The following is a 14,030-nucleotide window of genomic DNA, read 5'->3' on the forward strand; positions in this document are numbered from 1 at the left end:
ATTTTTCCTAGGGAACAGGCCAAAGATAAACTTGCTGGTTCCAGCTCATTCCTGCCTGCCAGCAATTAGCTTTCTTTACGAAGAACTAGGGGGTAAATGCTAGTGATTCTAGGGAGAAACCTAACATATCAGCTACTTTGATAAGGTGATTAACAACTGGTTGGTTTATATAGTAGTTGTGTTTGAAAGGTCATTCTTATTTAAAAAAAAAAAAGCGAGAATAAACAGATCTCACGCCCCATGTGTGCCTGTGATGACACATCAGGCTTCAAATAGCTTGATGTCTGTGTGCATGTTTTCTTTTGTTGCGAATTAAATATTGAGGCACCAAGATGAGTTCCACGGAATGATCACAAAAAGGCTTGTCTTGCTGCATCAATTGCTCTGAGTCCCTGCTCCCAGAACCACTTAGTTAAGCTGTTGATGTCATCCAGTCAGGAATTGCTAAGCAAGAATGCTTCAAACACCAAGCGTCAGTGGAATGTTGGCTTTGGTATTCTGGTCCTTGTATCAAAGCCCATGTGTAGAAAAGAAAGGGGTGGTGGTTTAAATACAAGCTGAGGTCTTGCAACAATGGCAGTAAACAGCCAGTGAATCTTCAGAAAATGTGCTGGTTCTTTGCTATTTGGTCCAAAGAAATTTTTTTCTGGGATGAGTGTTATCTGTGAGCTCTTGAATTTATACTTTGTCATGGCTTTATGCATACTGCTCCCTGGTGGGGACCCTGGTGAAGGACCCTGATGAACCACTTCTGATGTTATGGATTCCGACTCTTTTCAATATTTTAGCACTTTCGTTAAGTTACATCTGAGTATTTATGCACTTAGTGCCAAATAGAGTCTACTGAATATTTCAATGCCATCCACTGTCCCCTCTGGAAGGGAAGCTCGCAGACTGTTGAAAATTCCTTAGAAGCCTCTTCTGAATGTGCAATTAGGATTGCTCTTTTAAACAAATAATTCAAGACATACCTTGAGATAAAGTAATTCAGATAGTCTGCTCCTGTGGAATAATACGCTAGCCAGAGATCTCAAAAGAGTCTGATAGCTTGAGGCATTGTCTAAAGAGCTCTGGGAATTCATTTCCTGGTTCTGATTGCCTCCTTAGCTGGCTCTTTCCAAGCTGTGCAATTGTAATGTGGAAATGTGCTGTGTTTCACTGATGGTGTTACCAGCATGAATGCATCCCTCACAATTCTTGGTGCGATACATTGAATTTTGTGCTTCCCTCAAATTCACATTAAATCCTAACCCCCAAGGCTGGAGGTTGGGTGTTTTGTAGTTGATTTGGACATAAAAGGGAGTCCTCACACACAAGACTGGTATTCTTAAAAAATGAGGCTCTAGGGAGCCAGCTTCCCCTTACCATTGTGTGAGGGCATAGTGAGAAGATGATGCTCTATGGGAAAATGAACCACCACTAACACCAAATCTGCTGTTGTCTTGAGCTTAGACTTCCAGCCTCTAGTACTATGAGAAATTAATACCTGTGGTTTGTAGGTCACCCAGCTTCTGGTAGTTTGTTATGGACTTACCCTGAGTGGACTAAGACAGACACAGAGTTCTCAACAGTTGAGAAGAGAATTGTTATGTTTGGATGTTCCCAAAAAAGTTGTGGTCCACAAAGTTACTCAGTTGTGGCTGCACTTCTGATTCTGCTAATGCAACTTGGAGAAGAGCAGAAGGTGGTTCAAGAACTTGGGCTCCTTCCACCCATGTGGTAGACCTGGATGGAATTCCAGGTTCCTGATTTCATCCTCACCCAGACCTGGTTGCTATGACCATTTGAGGCATGAACAAGTGGATGAAGAACTCTCTTCTGCAACTGTACCCTTCACATAAATAAATAAATAAATATTTAGTAAGAATAAATTATCTATGGGCCCGGCGCGGTGGCGCAAGTGGTTAAAGGTCCTCGCCTTGCACCCCCGGGATCCCATATGGGCGCCGGTTCTAATCCCGGCAGCCCCGCTTCCCTTCCAGCTCCCTGCCTGTGGCCCGGGAAAGCAGTCGAGGACGGCCCAAAGCTTTGGGAACCTGCACCCGTGTGGGAGACCCGGAAGAGGCTCCTGGCTTCGGATCGGCATAGTATCGGCCCGTTGCGCTCACTTGGGGAGTGAATCATCGGACGGAAGATCTTCCTCTCTGTCTCTCCTCTCTGTATATCCGCCTTTCCAATGAAAAAATAATAAAAATAAATCTTTAAAAAAATAAAAAAAAGAATAAATTATCTATGCTGTAGGCTTTAATTCACAACCTGTCACTTTGCGTGCCCATGGTTTGGGTGTTATACTGTGCAGCTCATACTTTCCTTAATTTTATACCTTGCTTCCTTCTGCCAACATTATAAGAGTACTAATGTGTGTGAAGGTTTATTGAAGAAAGATACTATATATTACTTTATTTTCTCACTTTCTTTCCTTCCCTTTCTCTTCTAATTCCTTGGATTATAACTGATTTTCTAGTCTGATGGCAGTCCTGTAGTTTTTGCTTTGGACTTTGTGTTTATTTCCACTTTCCTGAATCCTGGGATTGATTTTGACTTTTTCTTTTTCTTTTAGTAGACTGATTGTAAAGCATTATTTAATCACTTTGTTTCAGAGTGCTGCTAAAGGTTAAATGCAGGTTATAAAACAGTGTGTCTAGTCTGGTTTTTGCCTATGTACAGTGTTTAAGTTGAAAAACACACTGGAAGGATTTGTTCCAAAGTCTAAATTCTTACGTTAAATCAAATTCTTACTATATTATCTCTTTGTTTGGCTCACTTATAGTTTCTAATCTTTCTGTGAAAAGCACTTACTGTTCGCACAACTGAAAAAAAATATTTAAAAAGTCATCCTCAAGGTTTCGGCATTGTCAGTGCAAACTGTAGCCTCTGTCCATTGATGTTAAAAATAACAAGAATTTTGTTTGAAATGACTCTTATTTTTGGAAGATGTAGGGACAAGTGAGTCATCTATTATATTTTAAGGAAAAGGATGAAATAAGAACCCCCAAGGGAACAGGTGAAGATTTGCTGGGTAGATTTCTGTCTTGTACTAAAAGTTTTTTTGGGTCAAGATATATGTATGTCTATGAGCTCAGATGGAACTTTCCTGAACTGTGGAAGGACTGAATTTAGCAGTGAGCTAAGGTTCTGACTTAGCGAATCATCCAGGAGAGCATGGCTAGTGTATCCTGGGGCTTTGTATATTTAAAAGACATCCAGTAAGCACACTGTGTTCCTAGAGCACGCTGCACTTCTGGTCTCCAGGGGACTCAATACCAGCACTTTGCTCACAGCACTGCCAGCTACCCAGCTGGCAACAGTCACTGGTATTTAGTGGATACCAGCTCACAGAACAGCTCATGTCCAGTTAAAGTATGTCAGTAATTACGATGATATCCTCCCTGGTTGCCATGTGCCTTTGGAAAGCAAAGTTCACTTTCCTCAGGGAAATATTCCTGTTCCAGATTGGATGCACATCTTTTTCTTGTCATCTAGTGCATGGTAGAATGCTCTTAGGAGCAGGTGGCTCTATGTGATCAATTCCTGAGGAAAATGGATAGAGAAAGACATGGATATTTGCAGTACAAACCAAATGCACTGTTTGAGCAATAATGTATTCAACACTAAGCCTGGGCTGTTTAAAGAAAGAGCAAACACAACAAATTCTGAATTGAATTCCATCACTTGATGTATAACACCTGCACATAGGGATCAAATATTTAATCTCTCTGAATCTGTTTTCTCCTTCAAAAAAGAGCATATAGCATGTCTCTTCTGAGATTTGTTGTAAGAACAGACATAGAACACATGTAACAGACTAGCATACAACAGGTGTTCCTCTGGTCAACTTTCAAGCTTGTTGATAACAACTAACCCAGACCATGACCCTTGCGTTTTTTTCCTGGGAAGGGACAAATAGTTACTATTTTAGGTTTTGTGGATCAGGAGGTACATAAGTACCTACATAAGAGGATTTTTAATTGAGCAACAATTAAATCTTTTTTTTCCTGACATTGTTCTACTTATTAAAAGAGTATTTTTCCCCCCCAAGGGGCTTTGCATTTCATGAAATTGAGGGTCACAAGTTAATGTTCCCTCTCATCAGATGATTAGTGTTTGGAACTTTTAATATTGTTTATGTAGTCGAGAGGGATATAGGCCCACATGGTCTTCATTGAGGGTGGGAGGGTAAAGGAGGTTAAGGTTTGGAGAAGAGGGGGATGGGACAAATGTTCCAATTTTTTTCTGCTGTGTCCACAAAGGGGGAAGGGGAGGGTGCCACTCCTTGCTATCACACTACATCAGCACATAGGGATAGGGGACTGTCCTTAGAGACCATGATGTGGAGAAGTGTTCCAAGGGTGTTACCTCAGTGGTTTTGATACACAGGAGACACTATTAGCTTCATTGCACCAGGGTTGAGAAAACCTTTCCGAGGTCTGTTGGCTGAGTAGGTACACTTCAGTGTATCCCAGGTCCTGGAACACGTTACAAAGTTCTGCCAGGAGAGTGGTTCAACCTGTTCTGCTTTCCATCCTCTGACCGTCTTCTGATGAGGCATCCAATGTCCCCTGCTGGCTTAGATGAACTGACTGTCTGGGCATGCTATCCTCTGTACAGTCATCAGCAACTAAGGTGGTCCAGTTCAGTACATGCACTCTAAAGCTATACCATATATTTTATGATTTTCTCTGTAGCTGGGGTTTGAGTCCAAACATCTTGTTGGAGATTCCCCCAAGAAACTTCATTTGCAGTGATCTCAGACTTGACCAATGCAGGATCAGGTTTGAGCCATCATCTGCATCAGCCAAAGCTCATACTGGTGGATACAGCTGCCTGGTCAGTTCCTCCCCTAGACTCATCTCTGCATGAACTGATGGGTGTTGTGACCTAGCCCAGCCTAGCCCAGCCTAGCCCACCACAGGCCCAGTCTTCAGATACACCGGTGAATGCCATGATCTAGTTGAGATGACCCCTAATAATCTCCACTAGGCCCACGCCCAACCTCATTTCACATATGCCAGCATGTTCTGGCTCATGTACACACTGATGGGTGCTGTGGCTTAGCTCAGCCTGCCCACCTTCCCCCAGACTTGGGCCATATGTGTGCTAATAGGTGCTGCTTGCCTTGATCAGCTACCCCCAGCTCTGGCTCTCATGATCACCAGTGAGAGCTACAGTCCAGCAGGGGAGTAAACACAATTCCCCTTTTCCCGGCCTTTGGGATTGCACCTGCCAAGAGTCCAGCTTATATGATTCTCACCTAGTCACACCACTTGCCAGTGGGTTCTGTAGCCTAGCTTGGTTGACCTGCAATTATACTGGTTCTTGCATGCACCAGTGGGTGCAGCAGCCTAGTCCAGCCAGGCCTGCCCAAGACCAGTCTGCCCCCAGTCCTGTCTACCTCTCATGCTCACCAGTGGAAACTAGAATCCAGTAAAGGAGTCTCTAAAGTTCCCCTACCAGGTCCAGTCCCAGCCTTTAGACTTCTGCATGGCAACAGGTACTGTAGCCCAGTCTGAGATGGCCCGCCCCCAGTCTTGATAATCACCAGCAGGTGCTATAACTTGCCTCAGCCCAGCCTGTCCCCAGTCCCAGCTGTCACTGGGGGTTGCAGGAGCCTAGCCCAGCTTGGCATGCCCCAGGCATCATGTGAACTAGCAGGAGTTGTGGTCCATCTTGGCCTGACCTGCACCCTGGCCTGGCTCTTACTGTGCCAATATATCCTATGGACTAACCCAGTCATGTTCCCTTCCAGACCGAGCTCACACTTCTGCTGACTGGTGCTGCAGCCCTGTGTGGCCTGTCCTGTCTTCAGTCTCAGCTTGCCTGCTCACCAGTGGGAGCTATAGCTAAGCAGGGAAGTTCCTCAAGTTTACTTACCAGGCCCTAAATCTTGTGTTTGTTAGTGGATGTTAGTCCTGATGCTCATCAGTAAGTACTGTGGCGCAGCCTGACTGTCCCACACTCATCCTGGCTCTTGCCAGAAGATGCTACAGTCCAGCCCAGCCTGGCCCACCTCCAGACCTGCTGTCATGTAAACCAGCAGGTGCCATGGTATAGCCTGGCTTTTTCATAATCATGTTGGCTCTTGTAAGCATCAGTGGGTGCTGGGACCTAGCCCACTTTAGCCCACCCCAAACTCAGCTCACATACATCCTGGACAGGCACTGCAGCCTTGCCCAGGTTGGTCTGCCCACAGTTCTGGCTCTCAAAATCAACAGTGGGAGTTGCAGTCTAGCAGGGGAGTCCACAGAGTTCCTGCACCAGGTCCTTCCCAGTCCTGCGTCTTGTGCATCCTGGCAAATGCTTCAACCCAGCCTGGCATGGCCCACTCACAGTTTTAGCACTCATTGGCAGGTTTTGCAACCTAGCCTAGTTGGGCATGGCCTACGCCTTGTTATGGCTTTCATGCATATCATCTGGTGCTGTGGCTTCACCCAGTCAGGCCTCCCCCAAGAAAACTATCATCTGGGTAGAAGAATGAAATAATTATTTCAATTAAGCAGGCTCTTGGAAGCTACAGGGCTGCATAGCTTTACCTAATCTAATGATTCTTACAGAAAAAACAGGAAGAAAATGTCAGGCCACACAAACTGACCACCCACAGAGAATGATCATGCAGTGAATGGTTACAAAAAGTTATTCCAACAACTTCTTTCCGCTTTTGATCATGTAAGATATGGACATGCCTGTTCCTCTGTAATGGCATTGCTACAGAAGGGGTTAAAATTTGGCACATAAATGTCAGAGTGCATTCCTGACTCTCTTCCACTGACCCAACTGATTCAGATTTATAAATGATCTAACAGTGCTCAAATAAAAATGGGATCAAACAAATGTAGCAATAGATATTCTTCACAAATAGTGAACATGTTTTAGTGGAAAGGTAACATGCAGTGGAAATTATCCAACAGAATGAAGAACATCAGAGTTAATGTTAAGGGGAAGCAGTGTGATGTCTTTGATAACCCATTTGCCTAGAGAGACCATGTTTCTGAATTTTTGAGGGATAGACAAGGGAAAGGATTGAAATCTGCAGACCATGAAGGGATTGGGGCTTGGTGTGGTGGCTCAACTGGCTAAATCCTCACCTTGTAAGTGCCAGGATCCTGTATGGGGATTGATTTGTGTCCTGGCTGCTCCACTTCCCATCCAGTTCCCTGCTTATGGCCTGGGAAAGCAATGGAGAATGGACTGGTTCAAAGCCTTGGGACCCTGCACCCTCTTGGGAGACCTGGAGGAAGCTCTTGACTCCTGGCCTCATATAGGCTTAGCTCTGGCTGTTGTCGCCACTGGGGGAGTGAACTAGCAGATGGTGAGTCTTACTCTCTGCCTCTCTTTCTGTAAATCTGATCTGCCTTTTTGATAAAAATAAATAAATCTTTGAAGAAAAAAACATGAATGGATCAAAGTATGTTAGAAAGAATCCAATCATGAAAGGTAGATTCTTTTTTTTTTCTTGAAACAATTTGACTTTTTTTGAAAAATTGTTACTAACATTGGATTATGTGATACAGTTTTATAGGCACTGGGGAGATTCTTACTGTGATGATATTTCAAAAAGTTTCTGGGAAAATGGAATTGAAAGATTAGTCTATTTTAGTCTCATCCAAATTTGAAATCCCAGCACAGTTTTTTTTTTGTAATTTCACCTTCCATGAACTGTTGAAGTATTTTCTGTATTACAAGAAAAAATTATATTAGTTTTTCATTTGTTTATCACTATAATGCAATACCCAAGACAAGCAACCTATGAAAGAAAAATGTTTGTTTGGTTCCTTTTGAAGGTTCAAAGTCCTGACTCTGATGCGGGCTTGCTAGTGGGTGATGGAGCCCACATGGAGGAAAGATCAGGTAGTGAGCTAGGATACAGGGTAGTGGGGCCCGAATTCAGGCTTTTCCAACAACTGTCTCCAGATACTGTCTTCCGAGGCCATTGCTCTCTGCTGTAACCTAGGGATCTCTCACTAACCCTCTCTCTAAATACACCAAGCCTTTAACAAATGGTCCTTAGGGGGACATTCAATTGCCAAACAAAAGCAGAAAAGCTCCCATTGTAACCCATAATTCCAAACCTGGATGGAAATTTGTGGGCGTTAAGGGCAAGGATAAAATTTAAGATGGTTGAATAGAGAATTCCTGCTTGGGAAAATAGCTGTTTTGAGGCAGAAATATTTTAATATGTATCCTTTTAGTTATAGAGAAGTTTTTATTCACAGAATGTTCAACAAACGAGTTTTGGTGGTGTATTAAAAAATAATGCCTCTCTGATTGATGCTAATACATCTCTTTCCATTTGCGTGCTAAGAGAACGCAGAGCAAATGCATTTGCTTTTAACTTAACTGAAAATCAGAATAAAATACCCACTTTACCTGAGAAGAAATGCCAAGAAGAAAAACTGAAGGGTACTTTCCAAGCAAAATTTATTATATGTCTATTGAAGAAAAACACAATGACTTTTGCCTGTAAGAATTCAAAGTCAATTACCTGAAAGCAGGTTTGGATATTTTGTTTTCTTTTAAAATCAGATACAGAGAGTAGAAACAGCAGTTTTTTAAAATATTGACAGGCAACAGATATTGAAGTCTTCTTTCATAAATGGCATCAAAGATAATTAGTCCTTTATCAGCAAAGCTGCATGCAGTTGACTTAATTTCAAACCCAAAGCCTTTAAAATATAAAGCTGGTTGTGAACTTGACAGTAATCAAGATAGGCTACTTAAAGATGTTTATTTACCTCTTTCCCAATACAATTCTTTAAAATCAATACTTCTGCACATTTCAGTTTGGCTGCTAGAATCTCTGAATTTTGTGATTTTTTTTTGCATAATTGCTATCTTACAGAATCAGAATCAAGGATTGACTGTGATCCATCAGATAAGTGACAGATAATCTGCTCAATTTAGCTTTACTGAAAGATAGAGAACAAATTAGGAAATTCCCCCCCTTTTTTTTCTCAACAACTAAATAGTCTGTACAAAAAAAGAGCAAACATATGTACAAAATTCTAGGGTCTACATTCTGTGAAAAGATCAATCACTGTCCATGGAAGAAATACCATAAAAAGTTTAATCTATAAGGTGCTCAAAAATTCAAAGATGAATAGTTCTTATGCAAAGTCATAAGAAATAGAAAGCTAATTTTTGTGTTAGGCAAAGTTCAGGCACTGTTTAACCACCTTAAATCTTTCAGGTCTCTATGTCATGTTATAGTTTTCTGCTTTGGGGGCAGAGAAAAAAAACCTGAATGATTTAATAGTGTCTCTAAAAAGTGCCTATTTAATCCTAGGAGATACTTAACACACACCAGGAAAATTAGGCTCAACATATTCCTGTCCTCAAATGTAGCCAGGGTTCTGAGTTCCATAGAAGAAAAATAATTATCATAGTAAAAATAATTGTATTGATCGCAATCCTTGCTAAAACCAGCTTTAATACTTGTGATGCTTCTGAAGTACTCTATTTCTACAAAATAATATGTGAGATTGTTTCACATTTCCATAAAATGTATAATGTATCAAATGGATTAATGTTCTCATACAATCTCAAATGTGTATGTGTACACACAGTGAAAGATTACCTACGAATATTGCTTACAGATACTTTCAAGTGTCTATGTTAGAGTAATTCGTTGCACCTCTCACTAACACTGCTTTTATTCAAATTCTACCAGATAAATAAAACTCTAAGAGCTCATTGTTCATGATGCTGATGACTACATTTTAATATAAAATAGCAAGGCAACTTTACAACACAATAGTTTTTCTCCATTGTAGTCTAGCTAACCCTCTTGTAGTCTCATGATGATGACCAAGGCTCTTACTGTTTGCACTTCTAAAATGCCCCCCAAAAAATGTGCAGAAAAAAACTTCCACTTGAAAACTCACATTCAATCAACAAAATCACACCCATCCAAATTAACTTTCTTACTCTTACTTTAGATTTTATAATCACTGTGCATATTACAACATACAAGTGCAGGCAAACAATAGCTGAAGTACAGTTGTCACATCGTGTAAACTGGGACACTAGGCAAATGCATGAAAGGAAAATCTAGTGCCAAGCTAAGAATGTAAAACTGCAAACCCCAGCATTCCAGAAAAAACACTCTTCTGGTGGCCTGGGGAGAGTGCATCTTCCAGAGATGTTGAAGGAGAACCACAGCAGTCAGAACATCTCCTGGAGGCATTTTGCTTTTTCTTTCTTTCTTTGCCTTAGATATTTTATCCTTATTCAATAGAATAACTTTCTTTCTGATCCCACACATCAACTTTTCAAAGTTTCAAGCAGAGAGCTAAAAGAAACGCTTTTGAGAGGAAGCCAGTCTGTCGCATCTCCCCAGGGCGCACAGGGCAGTTACACTGCTGGTGGTTCAGTAGCAGCAGGTGGAGGGGGTGGTGTCACACTGGAAACCATAAGGCATGAAAACACGAGGCCTGCAGGGATGTCTTGGGCAAGTGTATGCAGACGTGTTGCTGAAATGTGGCATAAATAAGGAGGGAGAGTAATTCATAACCTCTTGACGTAGTTCCCGGGAAAAGTACCAAAGAATTTGGTTCTTCTCGAAGTTCCTGAAAAAAGAAACAATAAATGAAAAGGTGTAACAGCAATGAAATGTCAGTTTGTATATGTGGGCTAGAATGTTTTCCATTTATAAGGATTCATGAGAGAGCAGGATCTAACAGCTTTGGAAAGGAATGAAAAAAAAAAAAAACACCTCTTAAGATGGGAGGAAGACAAAATAAGTAAGTTTAGCTTTTCTGCCTAGCATGTTCATGGCCTTTTAGGCATAAATGATGTGCTTCGTCACAGGCTAAGCAGAAAAGCCCAGCCTCTCCATGTAAAGGGAAGACAAGAATGCTGGGGAGGAGGCCATAGAGTTTAGTTGCTTAGGCTGCTAAGCTAAAGGAGGACTTAGAAATAAATATGAGACTGACAGAGTTATAGTGCAGTGGGAAAGAACAAGAGCAAAGGCTAGTTCGGGGGCAAGAGGTTTCCAAGACACAAGTGACTATGAGGCCACTAGTTGGTGGCACTGTGGCTCTGAAACAGTCCTGTCTCCTGTAAGATTATGCTCGATGCTGCATCCTCTTCTTAAAAATAGCATTGTCGGGCCCGACGCGGTGGCGCAAGTGGTTAAGTCCTCGCCTTGCACGCCCGGGATCCCATATGGGCGCCGGTTCTAATCCCGGCAGCCCCGCTTCCCTTCCAGCTCCCTGCCTGTGGCCTGGGAAAGCAGTCGAGGACGGCCCAAGGCTTTGGGACCCTGCACCCGCGTGGGAGACCCAGAAGAGGCTCCTGGCTTCGGATCGGCATAGTATCGACCCGTTGCGCTCACTTGGGGAGTGAATCATCGGACGGAAGATCTTCCTCTCTGTCTCTCCTCTCTGTATATCCGCCTTTCCAATAAAAAATAATAAAAATAAATCTTTAAAAAAAATAGCATTGTCACAATACTTTATTAAACACAGAAATGTTGAAGAATTTACTCAGTAAAGGAGGGAAAAAAAGACTAATTACTATTTGAAAGTGATGAGTCTGTCCCACAAGTGATTTCTGACATAGTGAGTTCATCCAAATGTATAATTGCGTTTGTTTCAAATAGCATGATTCCTATGAAATTTGTTGTACAAGTTGATATATTCATTCTTGAATATTCCAGTGCAAATAGGGTGAAGAATTTTTCTTAAAGATTTATTTATTTATTGGAAAGGCGGATATACAGAGAGGAGAGACAGAGAGGAAGATCTTCTGTCCGATGATTCACTCCCCCAGTGAGCGCAACGGCCAATGCTATGCTGATTCGAAGCCAGGAGCCTCTTCAGGGTCTCCCACACAGGTGCAGGGTCCCAAAGCTTTGGGCCGTCCTCTGCTGCTTTCCCAGGCCACAGGCAGGGAGCTGGAAGGGAAGTGGAGCTGCCGGGATTAGAACCGGCGCCCATGTGGGATCCCGGGCGAGTTCAAGGTGAGGACTTCTAGCTGCTAGGCCACGCTGCCGGGCCCAAGGGTAAAGAATTTTTCAACCTGTGTTTCTCATTTGCACTCTTTCTTGGTCTGTTGTAAGCTGGTTCACTTTTCTTCTAGACCATCCTTAACATAAATAGAGTCAGAGGGCTGGCATGGCAGTGAAGTGGGTTAAGCTGCTCATCCCATGTGGGCACTGGTTTGTTCCCTGCACCCCATTTGGGCTCTGGTTCATTCTCTGCTAATGTGTTTGGGAGAGCAGTGGAGCATGGTCCAAGTACTTTGGTCTCTGAATACAGTTTGGAGACCTGGAAGAAATAACGAGCTTCAGCCTGGCCCAGACCTGGCCATTGTGGCCATATGTGGAGTGAACACCAGCAGATAGAAACCTCTCTCTCTGTCCCTTTCTCTCTCTTTCTCTATCTGAAATAAATAAAACTTAATCTCCTTTATCAAAAAAACTCAGAGGCATGTGAAGGCACAGGTGGCCACAGTCCTTTCATTTTCCCATCATGGATAGCCCTGTCTGCAGCCATCCCTGGGTACCTGTGCTCTTGCTTCCCTCGCTCCTGGTCTGTGCTTCTTCGCTGTCTTTCCTCTGTGTCCTGCTGTGCATCACATTGGAATGAAAGCCATTCCCCGCTACTCCCCTCCCCAACCCGGAAAACCTCTGGTCCTCATTTAAGACATTTAGAATAGGGTTACCTTCTAAATGGGAAGGTTGGAACTTCTTGCAAATTAAAGCTAAGGTGAATCATGAGACTTTAGGGCACATACACCAGGTCCAGGAAATGGCAGAGTTGCTCACTCAATTTACTCCCTCTCAAATCAGATTCTCACTACTGACAACTAACATTTCCCATGCATAAGGCACTATATTTCTCATCCGGGGAACATTTTCATTATTGTTTGTTGTTGAATCTCAGTCTTCCCTGGTTGGTACTATTTAAAGTTTTCTTTTCTTAGTTGAGTTGGAAATAAAGCTAGCATAAAATCACATGTACACGAGGGAGTAAATCTGAAAATCTACTAAAGACACAATGGCCTTGGGATTACACTGTGCATATGAATTCAAGGACATCATGAATCCAAAGATCAGCTGACTATCACAGCAAAACATGCAAGTGAACAAACTCAAGCAAATTTCTCTGTAAAAAAAAAGTATACACATACCCACAAACCATCCATCATCACACTTTTCCATCACATCAATGACGTCGCTTTCTCTGAGTTCCAGCTCATCTTCATTTCTAGGAGTATAGTTATACAGAGCCTGAAACCTTAAACAGCACAAAAGGGCACACTTAGAACACAGTCTTCACACTTCGGTCTATTAGAAGCTAGTGTAATATTCATTTGATGTGTAATATTTGTTTTGTTAACATAGTATATTAGGCCGTGTAAATCTTTGGCAAAGATGCCAACTAAACAGGGCTATTTGGACTTTAATGGGAATTAAACTAACAACATTTTAAAGCTTACAATGAAGATATGCATGAGCATTTCAGTATTCATTCATGAGTTTGATTTAAAGATTTTAACATTTGCAAGTCAGACCTGCATTTCGATGATCCACTCACACAATGCCCATTATGAAGATATTAAATAATAGCACACAATGTGAAATAAATATTACTGATATTTTTCAGTTAGAGAAACTTTTTCACACATGTCTTCAAAATCATTCCATAATAATTATTACAAAAAGGGAGACTATTTTTTTTATCTGAAAGAATTTTGTAAAACAGTTTAGTTTTATAGTTGGAGTCAGAGGGTTTATAATTAAAGTTGAATGGATGTATTTCTTACAGTTACAATTAAACCAATTCAAAATAGTAAATTATATTTGCAAGTTCCTTTAAAGATAGGTTCTGGAGAAACTGATTTAAAAACTCTTCCTTAAAATATTATTATTGATAACATGGTACCACTTTTCTTCTCCCCCTTGTCTGAACTGTTTGATAAGCTATATTACAGTGACATTGATCAGTAATGAGTTTAGACATTGAATTTATGAGAATAAAACTGCCTGTATCATGGTGAGTATCAACATGGAGTGACACATGGGAAAGTGA

At 41.8% G+C, this 14,030-nt stretch overlaps 1 protein-coding gene across 5 annotated transcripts in view; it reads right to left on the reverse strand.

Moving 5' to 3' along the window:
* Window positions 1-8,401: 8,401 nt before the first annotated feature.
* Window positions 8,402-14,030, reverse strand: part of SORBS2 (sorbin and SH3 domain containing 2) — a 178,944-nt gene continuing 173,315 nt past the window's right edge. For all 5 annotated transcript variants that reach the window (XM_040965938.1, XM_040965941.1, XM_040965942.1 and 2 more), the window contains 2 exons: window positions 13,129-13,235; window positions 8,402-10,562 (listed from right to left, as the gene is read on the reverse strand). In XM_040965938.1, the coding sequence (XP_040821872.1) occupies window positions 10,501-10,562; window positions 13,129-13,235 (169 nt within the window). In that variant the 3' untranslated portion in view covers window positions 8,402-10,500. The remainder of the gene's footprint in view (window positions 10,563-13,128; window positions 13,236-14,030) is intronic.

Source organism: Ochotona curzoniae, unplaced genomic scaffold, assembly GCF_017591425.1.
Source record: "Ochotona curzoniae isolate NIBS_2020 unplaced genomic scaffold, NIBS_Ocur_1.0 scaffold_4505, whole genome shotgun sequence".
In the NCBI taxonomy this organism is placed as follows: Eukaryota; Metazoa; Chordata; class Mammalia; order Lagomorpha; family Ochotonidae; genus Ochotona; species Ochotona curzoniae.